Raw genomic sequence first — 19,030 nt, 5'->3', positions numbered from 1 at the left:
TATTATGAATACTTACTTTTCCAATCTCCTAACAAACGCTATTATCCTTGCAATGAAGTTATAATTCATTTTATTTTATATAACAGAAAGCAAGTCATTTTTTAGACATGGCCAATAAGAACTGCTGCGTAGATCTTACTGCAGCGAAAATCACAACTTATTTAAAATATTTAAAACATTTTTATTCTGAATAGAAAAAATTCTTCAACGATATATTTTTTGCTTAAATTGGTACAGCATTAGGGGAATTTCAGTTTACATCTTAAATAATAGAAAAAAGGAGCTTACCGAAGAGATGTGACCTTCCTTGGCAGACCAAGCTGGCGAAAAAGGTGATACGTAATAACTGCAGTATTATTTATAGCTTGGGAAGTCTTTGTTTGAATTCTTACCAGCGATTGGGTTAGATTTCGCAGCGCAGAGAAATTGCAGGGAAACAGTCACGTAACATGCAGCAAGTGACGCAAAATGCTGCAAAGTGTATCCTTAAAGTGGGGATGTGTTTACTTAAAAATTATGAATTCAGAGGTCTATTGCCAATTGGTTCTGATTAAGTTTAATAATTTTGTTTCATATAGATATATCTATATGAAGCAAAATTATATATATGTAATAAATTCAGGAGCAGAAATTTTTTATGATGATTTGGTGATCCATGATGACTAGGAAATTGGAGGCGAAAGCAGATTAAATCTTCAGTTTTATTTTCAGCAACATGTCGGCATATTAAATGTGACTGTTCCAAAAGGCTTACATTTTTTATAACTTTGTAACAAGAAAGCAGCAGCAGACAGAATTATTAAAAAAATATAAAAAAATTATAAATTTTTTAATACACATTGTTGTATACACATTAAAATTTTTTTTATGTAAATAAAATCTTACTTCAACGAAGTAAGCTCAAATAAGTCGTATGCAGCCTGTAAATTGGAATGTGAAATTTTACAAAGGACAGTGCCTAATTCATTTTTCCATTGGTCAGAACACAAAATGGAAGCTTCTTTAAGAAGCTGGCAATCTACTATGCAGAAATCTAGAACTTTGTATCTAGGAACTGATGATATCTTTTCTGCGATTTCCAAGAACCTGCAAATGTTTCACATTAGAATATTTTGCATGAATAATAAAAGGGTATATTCTACAAAGGCATAAATGTTATAAAGAATAAACAGTTCACACAATCTTTAGAGATAATAAAAATATCAATCAAACGATAAAAAATATGATGAACCTATAGAAAGAAATGTATAAAAAATATTTTTAAAAAATCATACCAGTTTGGTTATAAGAAAGAGTAAAAGAAGTTAGTTGAACAAAAAGTTAATTTTTAAACCTTGGGACATTAATTATTCCGCATTGTCACCGTATGGAAATGGAACACTCTTCATTGGGAAAACAAGTTTTTGTATACATTTATCATACACTTCAGGTGACATTTCTCTCGTTGAAGAATACTGTTTCCTAGATGGATCAACAATCAGTAGTCACGGTAGCTAGGTATGAGTCATCTGTGTAACTTGTTGTATACACATTTGTATGGCCATATGAAATGAAGTGGAAAACATGTCACCATATTTGGTGAAAATAAGTGTTTGTGGATGAATCAGCAGTGAAGAGTGGAAAAGCTAAGTCCATGATGAAGAACATTACTGGCTATCCATCCATCATTATAGTAGATAAATTGCTATGTATCATGTTATCGTGCCCTGTAACGTGACTGGTGAAATCATTAATGATATCCATATACTATTCCCACTTACATCATGATCCATTAGGAATGACACTGCAGCTGATTATCTCAACTAAAACATATGTGTCAGGTGGATTCAATCTGTGCCTACTGAAGAATACACAAGCACATGCCGCCCCTCCTCCTCCCCCCCCCCGAAAAAAAAAAGAAGTAGGAGATGCATAGGCAATTTTTATGTTATACAACAGAATAAGTGATGATTTTTTGGCGCATTTCATGAGCAGGGACAAAATTTGTATAGTCTAATACATATCTAAATCCAAATAATAATCCATGAAACACCATCATCAGTTTTCTGCCCACGAAAGCGAAGAAAGTTAGGCAAACCCTTTTTGTTTAAATGTATTCTGTGATACAGTTGGTGCATTGCTCACCGAATTTATGCCCTATAATCAAACCATCAATCTAAATGCTCACAGCAAAACAGTAAACACACTGAGGACAGTCATTTAAATTAGAAAGCATGGACTTACTTGTTCGATGATGTGATTATATTTCATGCCTATCCCTTCCCCCACATTACTACATGCACGCAACAGTTACCACATATTATCACATGCATACAACACCTTTACCATTATAATCATTTCACAAAAGCAAAGAATATTTGAGTGAAAAGCAGTTTTATCGACAACAAAGAACTCCAAATGTTAACTGTGGTATACAGTCAACTGGTAACAGAAATATATAACAAAGCTTATACAAAATCTTATACGCCCTTTACAACTGCTTTATTACCATTGGTGCATATGTTAAGTAATAGCCCATTTTCAAAAGAAAGAACATTTTTTCGATCACTACTAATCGTTTCTCTTTTTTTTTTTTTTTTTTTTTTCGTTCTTTTTTTATTACCAAACAAGTATTTCTTTCTTGATGGGCTACTAATTGCTTTGTAAAGTAAAACAACTTCCTTTAAATTTCAATAAATTTTACTCTTATATAGTATGTTAAAATATTAAATACCAGTTTAACATGATATTAGATATATACGAAAGGTTACCAGACTTAAATTATAAGACAAAATATAATCACAAATTAAAGCAGATTTCATAGGAAAGTACTCTGCATAATAAGGAGATGAGAACTTCGAAAATATTCTGCTATAAAATATTTTTATTCCTTGAAAAACAGAGAAGTTTTGCCAATGAGTTCCCAAAACAGAGATTTTTTAGATTAACATCAAACTAAGGTCGAGTTTTGTTAATTTTAAAAATGATACCAACTGCCAGTTTTTATAAACAAAATACAAAATTTACCCATTTATGTCACTTTCAACTTCAGATGCCTTCCAAAGACTTTCTTGGTACTTCTTCAAAAGATCACTTTTGCTGGTCTCCCAAAGACTACTAAATGGACTCCATTCAGATTTAAATTCCTGTTCAACAAGATAAAGCTGATACAAACCACAATCTATTTCTTTTCTCAGTTCCTCAATGTTTGAAGAATTTTCCAATATCTCTAAGAACTGCTAGAGAAGAATGAAATTTCCAAAAGTTAAATTCCATTTTATAAAATATTTTATACCAAGCTTTTGTACTGAAAAATCACAATGCTTACATTATTTCTTACAGAATTTTCAAAAAATATTTCTTCCAAGCTCTTTATATTGGAGAGTTCATCCTTCACAGAATCAATAAGACTATCAATGCCAGAACATAATTCTTTAAAATTTGGATCAAAATACAACTGCATAAAAGAAAAGTATATTAAATACAAAGCAATGGCCAAGATCATTAATATTTATTATTAACAAATTGACTGAAAAATTTATATTTAAAGAGGGGTGAGACTACAAACTGCATATTGGTGCCTCATAACCAACTATAAGGGTACTTATTAACAGAAATATACATTTAAAAGATTAATGAAAGTCGATTTTTATTGTATGATTACACATTTTCATTCAAGTACCTTCAACACTTTTTTAATGAAAAATATTCCCTTGTGTTATTATTTTTATTTTGAAGAATATGTTTGGATGAGATTAAAAATGAAGGTGTTATTGGCTAGAGCAGCATTTTATTTTTCATTTATCTTCCCCAAACTATAGTAATTTGTTATTTGCCAACGAGCCATAATAAAAAAGATTAGTCCTTAGCCATTCTCCCACTACTAAATAAAATGCATCCCTGTAGCTACATATAATATGAACTCTTGTTACATAAATACTTTTATTCACTTACCTATTGAATGATATTAGCATCAAAATTCAAACCCAATGATCATGATAAGCGGTAAAAGCCGCTGAACACTGGTAGTTCGTTCCGGGGTTCGAGTCCCGGCGAACTGGCGTTTTCGTGGTTTTCCCATGTGTAACGTGGATACGAGCCAGTTTCCCTTAAAAAGACTTCCTCAGGGCATCCCTCCCTTTCCGTGTAGTGCTTAAGGGCGGAGCACGTAATAAATAAAAAAAATGATCATGATAAAATATTACAACTGCCTACGTGTTTTTCTTTTTACTTCTTTGTACGCAGTAAAAAGGAAGTATTGTAATCGCAAAAAATTTCGGGTATCATATTTCATCGAAAATATCCATTTTGAACGCTATCAAATGCAATTTAACGATGTTTTTGCGTGACATCTGTACGTAAGGACTCATTTTACCCCCAAAAAATTATAAAATTTAAAATGTGTTCTGAAGAGAATTTTTCGTGGCGTCTGTGCGTACGTACGTATGTATGTCGCATAACTCAAAAACGAGTAGCCTCAGAACGTCGAAATTTTGTATGTAGGACTGCTATAACATGTAGATGTGCGCCTCCTATTTTGGTTGCAATCGGCCGCACCAAAAGTATATATATATATATGTAAGATAAAATTATATGAATCAGAATTATAATATAATTATAAACATTAATTCTTCCTCTCTATTCTAAAATCGTAATAACTTCTCTGCATTGCGTCATTCAAATTAATCATGCGATCTTACGTAACCATTTATTCCAGATGCCTCTTGACGACCAATCACCGAATTGTAAATCAAAACTTTTCTCTTCGCGTGCTTCCATCTTTCATAACTATGCACTTCAGCTTTTGCTCTGTGCTGTGCTAAGATGTAATTTCGCTGGCTTGCTTTCTATCTCAACAATATCAAAAATGTAAATCTTCTGTGGAAAGGCACAACTAGAGTGCCAAGTGATTGTGGCCACAAATATGAGTTGAAAATAAAAATGGAATTAAAACTGCCTCGACTGCCAAGTTCTTTAAATACTACGCAATCAAAATTCTTCTTCAATATGGATCTAAGCACGCATCGACACTGCTCGGGCTTTTCCTTGTTTTGCTCATATTATAACAATTAAGTCGACAGGATAGTTTCCTGCAGCCTGAAACCTCAATGGAAAATTTAATTCAGCTCTTCAAATCATCGTTTTGTAATAAATCCAAGATAATGTGAAAGAAGTGAATCATAAAGTTTGTTTTTTCAGTTTTTAAAAAATAACAGATCATTCTTCTGCTGTGGTGTTTTGCAAGTGCTTTAAAAAAATAATCACGCGTAGTGTTTACAGATTGAAATTAATCTCTCGATAAATTGAGAAGTTCGAATGCCTAGTGAAAAGGAATATTTAATTTGCTTCGCCGATCTCTACAATATTTAGAAAAAAAAGTGCTTTAAATCATCAGTGAATTACCGTTTAGGAAGTCAGCATTACAGTGGGTTCAAGGTCGATCTGAGTTAAGTGTTTGCAAGTATGTGCGACAGAAAATTATTTGCGCTTCTGCTTTTTCAACAGCTCAAAAATTGTTACATTCGTGTGAATCTAACTCAGGAACTAAATCATTTAATATGCTGAGGATTCTATAGTTTTCATTTCAACTTTGGTTAAAATTTTCTGCAATTTGTTTTGAGAAAATCTAAAATTCTTGTTCATTAATTTTTCGTAATTATGTGTGAGCAAATTAAGTAACGAGTTTTAAGCTATTTAAATTATTCATAGGGAAGGATATTAAGATAAGTTTTTATGTTTTTGAAATTTTGTTGAGAATTTTGAATATGAATTTTATAATTATTCTAAAAATGAAGTTGGTGTAAAAAATAAGTGAAATTATTACAGATACGTAATATGAAATTATGGTAAATGCATGTTAAATTTATGGGTGATTGTATGTTAAGTATAGTGTATGTCGAGGGAGTACTGGGTTCCTAAACCAGAGGCCTGTAATTACCTCTGTACAGTTGTTCCTTTTACCCTCTTCAAGTAAGATAATGTTGGAGGCTCTCATTTTATGAGTGTGTGCAATTTTTTTATATTATTATTATTATTATATTTTTTTATTATGGAATGTATTAGTGCAGTTCTCAAAGGCCAGTTACCTTAATGCAAGGAACGGAGGCCTTTTCAAGTAACTGTCTAGGCACCCTAGGCCACCAGTGCATAGAACACACTGGTTAGCTCAAGAGGGCAGCCCTATTGATGGATATGTTTGTTTAGAAGTATTGCGAGGCTTCCAGTTTGGTAAAATCAGGAATTGTAAATGAAAGATGATAACGGTGAAACCATAAATTCTGAAAATCTTAATCCTATTATTTATGATGTTAAATTATAATTTATCAGTATGAATATAAGTATCATAAATATTTATGCGCATTACATTTAACTATAAGTAATGATTATGTAAAAGTTTATTTTGTGATACTCTGTGATAACAAGAACCTTCCCTGAAGAATTATGATTATGTGAACTCTCAAACAAAAAGACTTTTGGACTGAAATGCTGAAAAATTCAGTAGGACTCTAAAAATTAAGAATTTATTTTTTTTTAAAAAAATTGATATTTATAAATTATACTTTACAGGACAAAAATTTTATGATTTATTTATTTATTTTTTTTACATTTGCTAGTGTTTTAACTCTTTCTCTTTAAAAAGGCTTCTCTGTCGCTACGCCTTTTTCTTTTTGAAGGGGGGAAATATGTAAGATAAAATTATATGAATCAGAATTATAATATAACTATAAACATTAATTCTTCCTCTCTATTCTAAAATCGTAATAACTTCTCTGCATTGCGTCATTCAAATTAATCATGCGATCTTACGTAACCATTTATTCCAGATGCCTCTTGACGACCAATCACCGAATTGTAAACCAAAACTTTTCTCTTCGCGTGCTTCCATCTTTCATAACTACGCACTTCAGCTTTTGCTCTCTGCTGTGCTAAGATGTAATTTCGCTGGCTTGCTTTCTATCTCAACAATATCAAAAATGTAAATCTTCTGTGGAAAGGCACGACTAGAGTGCCAAGTGATTGTGGTCAGAAATATCAATTAGAAATAAAAATGGAATTAAAACTGCCTCGACTGCCAAGTTCTTTAAATACTACGCAATCAAAATTCTTCTTCAATATCGATCTAAGCACGCATCGACACTGCTCCGGCTTTTCCTTGTTTTGCTCATATTATGACATATATATATATATATATATATCCACTTTGTTACTCCGCTCAGTGATCCCAGTTTCTTTATTCTTATATGTTTTTAAATTTTGCATTTTTTGCTTTAAAATGATTGAATTATGTTGTTCTTATCTTCCGGTTAAGGTACAAGGTATTTCTCCCGCCTTCTTAGCATGCTTTCATGGTGTAGCGGTCTGCACGCTGAGCGCGTATTCCAGAGGTCCGTGGTTCGATTCCTGGCAAAGGTGTTGCTCATTTTTCATCGCTCCTGCTTCCAAAAATACATAATGTCTCTACAGTGGCTCCCGAACTAAAAGGCTGGTGGATGATAATTCTCCACACCCTGGATTTAACGATTGGGTACCCTAAAAACTCCAGTCGCTCTTTTAAAGGGGGAGTATATAAGATATTTCTTTCGCCTTCTTAGCATGCCGTCGTTGTGTAGTGGTTTGCGCACTGGGCGCGTATTCCAGAGGTCAGTGCTTTCGGCGAAGGCGTTTCTCAGTTTTCATCTTGCCTGCTTCCAAAAATACCTAATGTCTCTACAAAGGTTTTTATGCCTTTAGTAAATCTGCATGTAATATTTGTAGAATTATCAACAGTTTAAAAGTTGTTTAAGTGCGGCTAGGCCTAATTATTTTTACTATTGCAGCCATGTTTGTTTGCATTTGAAATAATAATAATAGATTTGTAGCCAATCTAGAGAAACTAAGCTTCGCAACAATAAAGATAACGCCTTCTTTTATTATTGCGAATTAAATCATGTTTAGTTCATTCTGTAATTTATTCGAAGAAATAAGCGTTTAAAATTTACTTCGTAATTTTTTATACAGATATTTTGAGTTTTTATGTATTTTTGCCTTGTAGCGAAATGAACACTGCATTAATTGAACGAAAAATATCGATTCGTCTCTGAAAAACTTTTTTTTTTAAAGTTTCTTTTATACATCGTTTTAGATTTATTATAGTATTTGAATATAACATGTGGCAAAGATTAGATAATTCTTCAAATGATCTAAATTTTGTACGTTCTGAGTTATAAAATGAATGAGATGTAACGCAGTTAGTAAACCTATCGCCAGAGTGTCGCTATGGTAAACAAATACAGTGAATTTTAAAGAGTGCATTTATTGTATTGTGGTTTATGCGCTAGCGACGAAGTAGATTTATTTCAATCCAATAAGTTTAAATGAAATGCAAGAAAAAATGCGTATAATTTAATATTCCGTACAGGGTAGTCATGTGGTATACACATCGGATTTTTTTAAATTATACTTAAAATATACAGATGTGATTTTATAAGATGACAAGAAGGATTTAATTTTTATTTAGTAAATTTAGAATACTTATATAATTTTTTCTGCTGTACATTTTAATAACGTTTGGTACGAAGAAGAAAATCTGTACAATTTTGATTGAGTTTATAGTATTTTGATGGTTCGTTTATGTTGCATAACAGAATTAAAGGAAACAAAAGTATACATTTCAATTATAACAAAGGAATATATCAAGTACTGAATTACAATAAAAAATACATTAAAACTGAAGTAGAGCTCGGGACACAGTTCATGCCACCGTTGCGTACGATTTCCCTACAAGAAGTCCGTGTGACCACTGACTGCTCTGATTACGAAGTGGATTTGATAGGTGGCGCCATTTCTTGCGTGAAAGTTAAAGCATTAAAGCATCTGTGAGAACGTCACAATACCCCCCTTTAAGTACCATTGCTATGTTTTAAATATTTTGTGTTACATTTAACCGTTCTTCCAGATCTGGTAGTTTTAGGTTGCTCTTTAATAGGATTTAAGCCTTATTCTCTGGGGCAATGTTGATGGCGAAGTTGCTGGATCTTGCATCAGAAATGCCGGTTTGAGACGATCGATTCCAATCACTGATTGTTTGCCGTTGCAGATGATGGTGAAATGTTTAGATGAGCGTTTGACAACTCTGAATGGGCCATCATGTGAAGGTGTCAAAGGTTTCATAATGGCATCATTGCGTATGAATACATGAGATATCTCAAGCGCAGGAAATACAAAATAGCTTGGCTTGTTATGTGTGGATGCTGGAGTTTGCGAGAAATTACTCATAGTATCAAGAAAACGTTAAAAGAATGTTGAAGGATCGATGACTGGAGTGGATTCTAGATGAAATAATTCATTAGGCAGACGGAGGATTGCACCATACAGCATTTCGGCACAAGTGCTACCAATGTCTTCTTTGAATGCTGCACGAAGACTGAGCAAGACTAGGGGTAAGGCTTATGTCCAATAAGTGCTATTGTGACACTTCAGCGCTTATTTCAGAGATCGGTGAAATCGGTCCTCCATCCCATTTCTAGATGGATGGTACGGTGTTGTTCGAATAAGGGGAATGCCAAGAAGAAAGGTAAGTGATGGGAACAAGTGAGATTGAAATTGTCGGCCTTGGTCAGTAGTGATGGTAGTAGGCATGCCAAACCTTAAAATCCATTGGGAGATGAACGCTCGAGCTACAGTTTCATCAGAGATATTTTCGATAGGAATGGCTTCGGGCCATCTTGTGGAACGGTCTATATAAGTGAGATGGTAAATGTAACCATTTGAAGGAGGCAATTGGCCTACCAAATCTAAGCGCACATGACCAAAACATCTTGCTGGAGGGTTAAATTGATGAATGGGACTGTGAGTGGAAGAGATACTTTACACCGTTGACATCTAATACATGAATGATGTCTTGGTTCATTGCTGGCCAGACAAATCTGTCTGTGATCAACTTTTGGTGGCGCGGATTCCAGAATGTGCCAAACTGCGTAAAGCATTAAATACTCCCCGTCTAAAATTGACAGGAATATAAAGGCATATTCTATTGTTGCGTATGTCAGAGTAAACTTTAAGCGTTGGATCAATGTTCAGTGGCTGTAACTGAGGGGAGATCTGTGGATTTGGGATTGAGTTCTTGAGTTCCTCGTCATGCAACTGAGCTTTTGCAATTTCAGAAAAATCTAGAGTGGTGATTGTTTACCCGAGGAAAAGCATCAGCGACACAATTATCAGTACCAGAGACATGTCTGATGTCTGTACTGAACTGGGCAATGAAATCCAAACTGTCGAAGCTGATGGAGAGACCATGAGTCCGAGTTTTTTTTCTAAAATCGAAGATTAATGGTCGATGATCGGTGAAAATGATAAAGTCATGTCCTTCCAAATTGTGCCGGAAGTATTTAACAGCACAGTAACTCCCCGTCATATGTGCTGAATTTCCTTTATGCGGTGGTAAGTTTTCTGGAGAAGAATGCCATTGCAAAAGTCCTTAAGTGGTATGGGTTTGAAGTATAGCTCCTGTGGCTGTCTCAGTTACATCTACCATTATGGAGAGCTTATCACTAGTGATAAGAAATTGTAGCTGCATTTGCCAGATCGTTTTTGCATTGCACGAATGCTGCAGATGCGGAATTAGTCCAAGGAACAGAATGTTCCTTTTTTTTCTATTCTTCAGAAACTCATGCAGGCAGGCCTGTGTTTTTGAAGCATTTGGCAGAAAGCGTTAGTAGAAATTCAACATTGCTAGGAAGCACTTCAGTTCAAAGACGGTTTTTGGTTGAGGCAGGTCGTTGATTACTTTGATTCTTTCAGGTAAAGGCTTTACTCCATTCTGAGTGATAAGATATCCAAGAAAGGAAATTGAGGCCTGACCAAGTACACATTTGGGATGGATTTAGTTTTCCTCCATGTTCTTTAAAGCGAGTAAAAATCTGGCGCATATGTTAGCAATGTTCTGCCGCATCTGTAAATGCAACCAGGATATCATTAAAATATGGAATGCAGAAATCAAGACCTACAATACAATACTTGGTATATGAATCGTTGAAATGTTTGGCCAGCGTTGCGAAGGCTACATGACATGTAAAAGTACTCAAGGAGACCAAATGGTGTAGTCGCTGCAGTCTTGGGCACATCTTCAGCATACACTGGGATCTGATGATATGCTTTTGCAAGATCGAGGGTAGAAAATATGAGTTTTCTATGAAAGAGTTGGGTACAGTCTTGGATATGTAGCATTGGATATCTGTCGGTGACTTGGACGGCATTAAGTCGACGGTAGTCTCTACAAGGCCATCAATCACCGTTAGACTTTTTGACCATGTGAAGTGGACTGGCCTAGGGGCTTTTTGATAGGCGAATGGTTCCCTGTCCTAGCATGAATTCAAATTCTTTGCGAGTAGCCTTTAAAATCTCTGGAGAAAGGCGAAAAGGCTTGGAGAATACATATGGGCCATCTGTTTCAATGCGATGATACACCTCTGGATGATGAGTATGATGCCCAGGTTGAGATGGATTTGAAATGCTGGGGAACTGTGCTAATAACAGATGAAACTGTGTGACACAACAGTTATATTCATAGGTAAGCTCAATATGTGAGAAACTTGGCCCTTTGATGTCAACTGAGTTGTAGAATCAATTAAGCAATTATTCTTGGCATCCACTAGAAGGTGAAAATAGTTCAAGAAATCAACATCAATAATTGCTTGTGTGACATCTGCAATAATGAAAGGCCAGTTGAAAGTCCGGCGCAAGTTCAAATCAACTGTTAAAAGCTTGGTACAGTATGTTTTAATTTGGGTACCATTTGCTGCATACAGTACAAGTTTATTAAGTTGGTGGGCATTTGTTTTAGTTCTAGGGAGCATTGATATGTCTGCTCCAGTATCCACCAGAAAACATAACTGAGTTGAAAGGTCATCCAGTACAATTCTGTCAATGTGGCGGGCATTCTGTTGGACAGCAGATGACCGCCCATTTAGTTTCCCGGTTGCTCAAAAGTACATGGAGGAGCACACTTGCTTGCCTTTTGAGCGCCAAAATTCATACAGTAAAAACATATACCATTTCAGGCTGTTTCTATTGCGTCTAAGCATTGTGACGAGATTGACTTCTGCTTCGGCTGCGAAATTTATTACGTGTGGCCTGACTAGATGGATTGTATCGTCGTGCAGCATGAAGACTTGTCGAGAGTTCAGACACTTTCTTTATCGATTCGGCCACTTGTTGTTCCAGGGATGAACTTGAAGGTGCAACTGACATAAGCTGGAGTAACAAATGCATTAATTTTGTCAGCCATTGCTGCTAAATGGATTACATCTTCATTGGAAGCAGCAAGAATTATTTTTATGTTATTAGGGGGGAGCGTGAAAGCCATAGTAAAGTCGTCGCTGAAATGGTTTCTGCCAGATCGCGCATTCGTGTAAGCAATTATGAGGGTCGCTCATCACGAAGTTCAAGTCCTTGTAGTTATATATGTTACTATTTTTTAAGATTCAAACTTTTCGGATATATTTCTATGAGCCGCTGTTTTAATTTGGAATATTGGTCACAATCAGGTGGTTTAAATTTTAAGTCATGCATTCAATTCAGAATATTGTACTCAATTGCTGCAACTACATGATTGAATTTTGTAGAATATTCACTAATGCGAGCGACAGAAATTTGTGCTTCGATTTGAGGAAACCATAATGAGGGATTATTTTTCCAAAACAGCGGTGGCTTCACCACTAAGCGTGTGATTTGTGGCTCTGATTAATATCGTCAGGCATACTAATAGATAAATATCTCTTTAAATAATAGTAAACTTCACAAATAGTTTAGCATGAGGATACAAAAGACCCCTGGGTGAGCAGCTGTGCCGCCAAGAAGACTTTCAGCTTTATTGCTCACTTAGTGGCACCATGTTTATTTAAATTTTATAACTATGAAATTTGGATATATACGTTAAATCATTATACATAAATATATACATTAAATAAAGTTATAAAAATATTTTGATAAATATACATAAAAATTAATATATTATAATATGAAAGTTCTGTAACAGCTTATAAGATGATATATCTTGAAATATGAAATGTATTGAAACATGAAATATCTTGAATCTTGAATTGATATTATGTTCTTTTTAAATGTTCACAGTTTTCTATTAGATATTTGATTAGGTTATGCAGTTTATTACGAAAGAAATTACGTTTTTAAGAAGTTATTTCAAGCAGATTTGTCCATTGACAGCTGTGAAGGGGCGAAAGTGGAGATCTTTGGTTATTGAGCTTTCGAATATATAATGATCTATTGTTCTTACTGAGCCACAGATGCAGTTGTCAGTATGATGGAAGCCAAAACGATGAAGATATGAAATAAAAGGTGTATGTGAGCGAAGGCAGTACGTTATTGCATTATTTGAAGCTATTAAATTCCTGGATGGTTTTGGTAAGAAGTATGTTCGTCTGCCTGTATTGTCGCTTAACCAATTTGCATTCCATTGTGTTTAAATCTTTTTCCAGTCTTAATTTTAATAATGAAATAGGATTTGGAAGTGGAAAGGATATTGAAATAGTATTAGTATTGTTTGCTGCCTCTCTTGCTAATGTATCTGCTATTTCGTTTCCAAATGTTCCTTTGTGAACTCTTGTCCAGTGGAGTTTTGGTTATGCATGAAAATTAGCAAGTAGGAGTTGTATGTCTGCAAGGATCTTAAGTTTTACTAACGTTTATTTTTATTTTAAATCTTTACTATCACTTCTTATTTTCTACTTCCGGCCAGAATTAAAAGCTTTAACTTATTTATGCAAAATTTGTCTGGCGAACACCAAGTACTTAAGTTGTGGTTTTTGCCAAGCGAGAGAGAGGAAGGAGTTAGTCGAAGCAGGCCGCTTACCTTAGCAGTTTTACTCGGTTGCTGGTTGCCTTCCAGAGCAGAGGTTTAATCCTCGTGATAATTTTAAACGTATTGTAGTGTTAACAGTTCTCTGTACTACATACGGCTTCCTGTTAATATACGGCCAATCTTCCACGTAGGCCCTTGCTTATTATTCCAAAGTTAAGTTAGAGTTTAGTTAAATATTTTTATATTCTTACGTTCAGACCACAAGTAGTTGGTCTCTGTATTCCGAAGTACGGAAATTATTGTAAAGAGTGAAAAATAAAGGGTTTCGTATACCCTTCCTGTGTATCTTGTCTACTTCCCACATTTATTGAACATAGCTTTAGTAAGCTTCCTGTTCCGAGTCAGGGTCTTCGCATGTTCCCAAAGAAAGTAAGGCGGAACATTGAACCTGATAGTGGCGCCCAACGAAGAAGAATAACCATGGTCGAGTTTCAAGAAGAACCTGTGCTGCCTGCAGAAGCGGCTCCGAATCCAGAAATGCCAGCTGCCGCCCTGGAAGGATTTGGTTACATCGTCCAGACCATGCGCGCTTCGATGAAACCAGAAGCAACATTTAATGGAAACTCACCGGTTACCAGTTTTTTTGGAAAAACTAGATGACCACTTCATGCTCTACCCCGTGCACGAGTTTCAGAAAGTTACCTTAGCTACCAGCGCTTTGAGGGGCCAAGCGCTTAACTGGTTCAAATGTATAGGCAGAAGTCTCTTGGGTCAAGCAGGAAGTCCCACCTATACTTACGAAAATTTCAAGACTGCTTTTATAACCAAGTCTGGCACTTATGCATTTCTGCGTATGCCGTTTGGCCTTTCAGGGGCACCGGCAACATTTCAGCGATGTATAGACATTGTGTTAAGGCCTGTTCTTGGAAAGTCCACATTAATCTATTTAGACGATATCATTATTAATAGTGATAATCTGGACCAACATGTATAGGATTTAAGACAGGTGTTTTCTTTATTAAATGAGACCGGTCTAAAAGTTAATGTCGAAAAGTGCAAATTTGCAGCCCCTGAATTAAAATATTTAGGTTACAAAATATCTCAGAAAGGAATCGAGACAGACGAATCAAAAATAATCGCTGTGCAAAAGTATCCGCCGCCAAACACGGCGAAGAAGCTCTCTTCTTTTCTAGGACTTCGTTCATATTATAGGTCCTTTATAAAAGATTTTGCAGCTATTGCTGAACCATTGTTAAAATTAAAAAGGAAAAAGGCAAGATTCCCGTGGACGGCCGAAGCCAATAGTGCTTTCGAAAAATTAAAACAAGCATTAACGCAAGCCCCTGTGTTGAAATTTCCTGAAAAGGATGAGAATTTAGAAATTTCAGCGGATGCTTCGGATTATGCGGTAGGAGCGGTACTTTCGCAAAATCAGCAGCCCGTGGCATTTTTTAGCCGAACTTTAAATCAAACACAAAGAAATTATTCCGCGACCGAGAGAGAGGCACTTGCAGTTCTGTTAGCAGTGCAAAAGTTCCGAGTCTATTTTGGAAAGGCGCCAATAACAGTGTATTCTGATCATGCGGCGGTAACTAGATTGTACTCAGGGAAAAACTTATCCCCAAGGTTAATAAGATGGGCACTCAAGCTACAAGAATATAATCTGGTAATCAAGCATACCCACGGAAAGGAAAATATCGTAGCAGATGCCCTATCCAGAATAAAAATAGACGAAGAAGGTAATACTGTAAAGGTGGCAATGCTCACAGCATGTACAATAAATTCCCGAAAAACTGTAATAACCGAACTGGGTAAGGATCCTGAGTTTGGAAGCATTTATGAGTATTTAAAGGATCCTGAAAATTTTAGCCACCAAGATATTGTGGCGATAAGAAATAGGGCGGCACATTACGAACTAATAGATGGTCTATTATTTTATACAAAAACTACAACTTGCACCAACGAATTTCGACCTGTTATCCCAGCTAGTCTTAGATTAAATATCCTGCAGGAGTTGCATGACAGCCCTTTAGCTTCTCATGCTGGTATTCGAAAAACTATCCAACGCGTACGCGAGGCAGTCTATTTTCCTGAACTGCAAAAGTTAACAAGGGCGTATGTCCAGTCCTGCCCAACATGTCAAGCAGTTAATTATATTAATTTCCGCCCGGCCGGGTTTCTAAATAGTATTAAATCCGATTTTCCAAATGAAATAATTGGCGTCGATTTATTGGGCCCTTTCCCAAAAAGTCAGTTAAATAAAAGTCGCTATCTCTAGGTAGTCTTATGCCGAAAGAAAAACAACATTCCACCTTCAGAGTCAAAATCATGGCGATTGTGGTTGTCTACCGCAATTTAAATAGTGTAACAAAATATCCAGTGTATACCCTGCGAGTTATAGATAAAATTTTGGAAAAAATAAATCTACAAATTATATGACCACTCTTGACTTGAAGTCAGGCTATTTTTAGATTGCAGTAAAACCCGAAGATTTTGAGAAAACAGCTTTCATTACGAAATCAGGCGTGTATGCCATTTCGAGAATGCCGTTTGGCTTACTTTTACTTATGATCTGTCCTAAATAAAAGTACCTTCATATATTTCGATGATATAATTATAACAAGTAAAACTATTGATGAACATGTTAAAAATCTAGAAGTTTTCTCTGTACTAAATGAAGCTACTTGAACTCTTACTAGTTCTAAAAAGGAAAAAAAAAAAAGATTCAGCGAACATGCTGTTTAAGCAGCTGAAGCAGGCATTATTCAGTGCTTCCATGTTGAAATTCCTAGAAGGGGACCAGAATTCAGAAATCGCTGCTGATGCTTCGGACTATGCAGTTAGCACCGTCCTTTCGCAAAACGGGCAGCCAGTTGCCTATTTTAGTAAAACGTTGAATCCAGCTCAGCGAAATTACGCAACAACTGAGCAGGAAATTCTTGCCGTACTTTTAGCGGTACAAAAAATCCCAGTGTACTTCGGAAGCGCCCCAATGACAGATTATTCAGAACGTATTGCCGCTGGTCGTTTCCGCGACTTAAGTCTGGACTTTAAGGTTACAAGAATCAACCTTATTCTTAAATATAGGTCAGGGAAGGAGAATGTCGTAGCAGTTGCACGTTTTAGGATCAAGATAGATGAAGAGGAGAACACCGTGAAATTTGCCATGTTAACTTAAAAAAAATAATTGAGTTCCAAGACACTATCAGTTACAGAACTGAAAGCTGACCCCGAATTCAAACATGTCTGTGCTTAACTTGAAGATACCGAAAATTTTGAACATACTGACATTAACGCAATCAGACATAGAGCAGCTCATTATGAAATTATTGATAAATTGTTATTTTATACGGAAGTAACTAATGAGAATCACAAGTTTAGACCAGTTATCCCAGCTAGCTTACGTTAAGTATTCTAAAAGAATTACATGATTCGCTTACATCAGGCCGCCTTGAAATCAGAAAAAAATTTCGCCTTGAAATCAGAAAAAAATTTCAGAGTCCGAAAAGGCGTTTATTTTTCGCAATTATAGAAAATCGTTACGCCATATGTCAGGTCGGGCTATTTATGCAAACAGTATTAAAACTACTTTTCCTAATGAATTAATAGGGATCGACTTGTTGGATCCGTATCACCAAGTCCATTAAATAAAAATGGATATCTTTTGGTTATCGTAGATCACTTTTTCTGAATGGGTAAAAATCCTCTGCAAAAATCGTGTCTCACGCATTTTTAAACAAATATGTATTGAAGTACGGTCCGCACTAAAAGTAATTTCCGATAACGGTAGACAATTTGAAAATTTATGCGCAGGGCTTCGTATATGCCATTTAAAAATGGTCAAATATACCACGAAGAGTGAACGAAATTATTGTTAAAATTATTCGAGGGTACGTAAAGAATAATCATGATCGCTGGGATAACTGCGTCAACGAACTAGCTTTTGCACTGAGAACGGCTAAGCATGACACTACGCTAAAGGCCCCCGCAATTTTTAGGGAGGAACATTTTAACTCCCTTAGATAAACTGTTTTTTGTTCAACAAAGAGAAGCGGAGTTCAGAATTAAAGATATGCAGAAAATAATTGATGAGGCAATTAAAAGTTCGGGTTTCGGGACGGGGAAACAAAAGATCTATTACCATAAAAACAGAAGGCAGTAGGGCAGAATGTATTGAAGAAGAAGCATACAGTATCTTTCGCCCCTGAAAATAAGGTGGCGAAGTTCGAGCCGAAATTTGACGGCCCGTTCGTCGTTGAGAAGGTAAAATACGCAACAGTATATTTGTAAGATACTAACGGTCTGTAGCGAATATTGATCAAATAAAACCGTACTACAGGAGAACTAATTTTCCGATTTTAAAAGATCTTTTGAGGGTATCTGGAACAGAGCCAAGAAGCAGCAGTACCGAAATCTCCGAGATATTTGTTGCAGCACAGGGAAGACTGGCAGCGTCCACCCCAGCGGAACGCTAAAAGAGAACAAACGTCGAGAACAAGAAAGAGAAAGTTCCAGTATCGCGTTGTATATGAATGAGGTAGAACCAGCATTTAATGGGAAGTTCTAGTCATTTCCAGAGAAGAGCTTAGAAGTTCTCAGTAGAAGCGTATTCTGCCTTCGGGTCACCTCGTTGCTTTAAGACTATCTTTCTACGTTCGGCCGTAGTCTTACGTACCTGTTAGCATTCACCGTTATGGTTTAATTACGGGCCAACCCGTTAGTTATTTCTGTACAACTTCAACAAAGTTTTAGTTAGTTAGAATTAAGTTAGTTTCTTATTTTCTATTTAAAGCCCAAGTGCTGCCTTTCCTGTAAGCTCGATAGAGGCCGGCTGTTATTATTTTGAATGGAATAAAAGGTTACTTTAATCTTTCTTTGGACTTTACTTCTGGAGTTGTAAGAAGAACAGCAAATAACCACTATATTCTTTTCCAAGGTTCTAGTTGACAAGGACGCGTAATTAGTTACAACTTTATACAACAATTTCAAACATTTTTATGAATATAATCTTTTGTGTTTGTTATGCTCGAGTCTCTTGTTACTTTTTCTAGGGTGATATTAAACAACTGGTAGGAAAGAGAATCTTCTTGTATTAGTCCTTTTTCACTATAAAAGATATCCGAGAATTCGGATCCCAGCTTAGTTCTACATTTTACTCTCCTAAGGGTCATCTTTATGAGATTCACCAATTTTTCAGGCACTCTGAACTCCAGCATCGCCTGAAACAGCTTTTTTTTTTTTTTTTTTTTTTTT

The 19,030-nt window shown here is 35.6% G+C and overlaps 1 protein-coding gene across 1 annotated transcript in view; it reads right to left on the bottom strand.

The window, feature by feature from the left end:
* Positions 1–705: 705 nt before the first annotated feature.
* The window catches only part of LOC118187326 (dynein axonemal heavy chain 2-like), a 280,776-nt gene continuing 262,451 nt past the window's right edge, over positions 706–19,030 (bottom strand). The window contains exons 19-21 of the mRNA XM_085822256.1: positions 3,308–3,436; positions 3,007–3,218; positions 706–1,086 (exon numbers count right to left, since the gene is read on the bottom strand). Coding sequence (XP_085678382.1) covers positions 882–1,086; positions 3,007–3,218; positions 3,308–3,436 — 546 coding nt within the window. The 3' untranslated portion in view covers positions 706–881. The remainder of the gene's footprint in view (positions 1,087–3,006; positions 3,219–3,307; positions 3,437–19,030) is intronic.

This window comes from Stegodyphus dumicola, chromosome 8, assembly GCF_044657685.1.
Source record: "Stegodyphus dumicola isolate Sdum_Otavi_A_Nest chromosome 8, ASM4465768v1".
NCBI classification, from domain to species: domain Eukaryota; kingdom Metazoa; phylum Arthropoda; class Arachnida; order Araneae; family Eresidae; genus Stegodyphus; species Stegodyphus dumicola.
The sequence above is the reverse complement of the archived record's forward strand: the minus strand, read 5'-3'. Positions and strand labels throughout refer to the sequence as shown.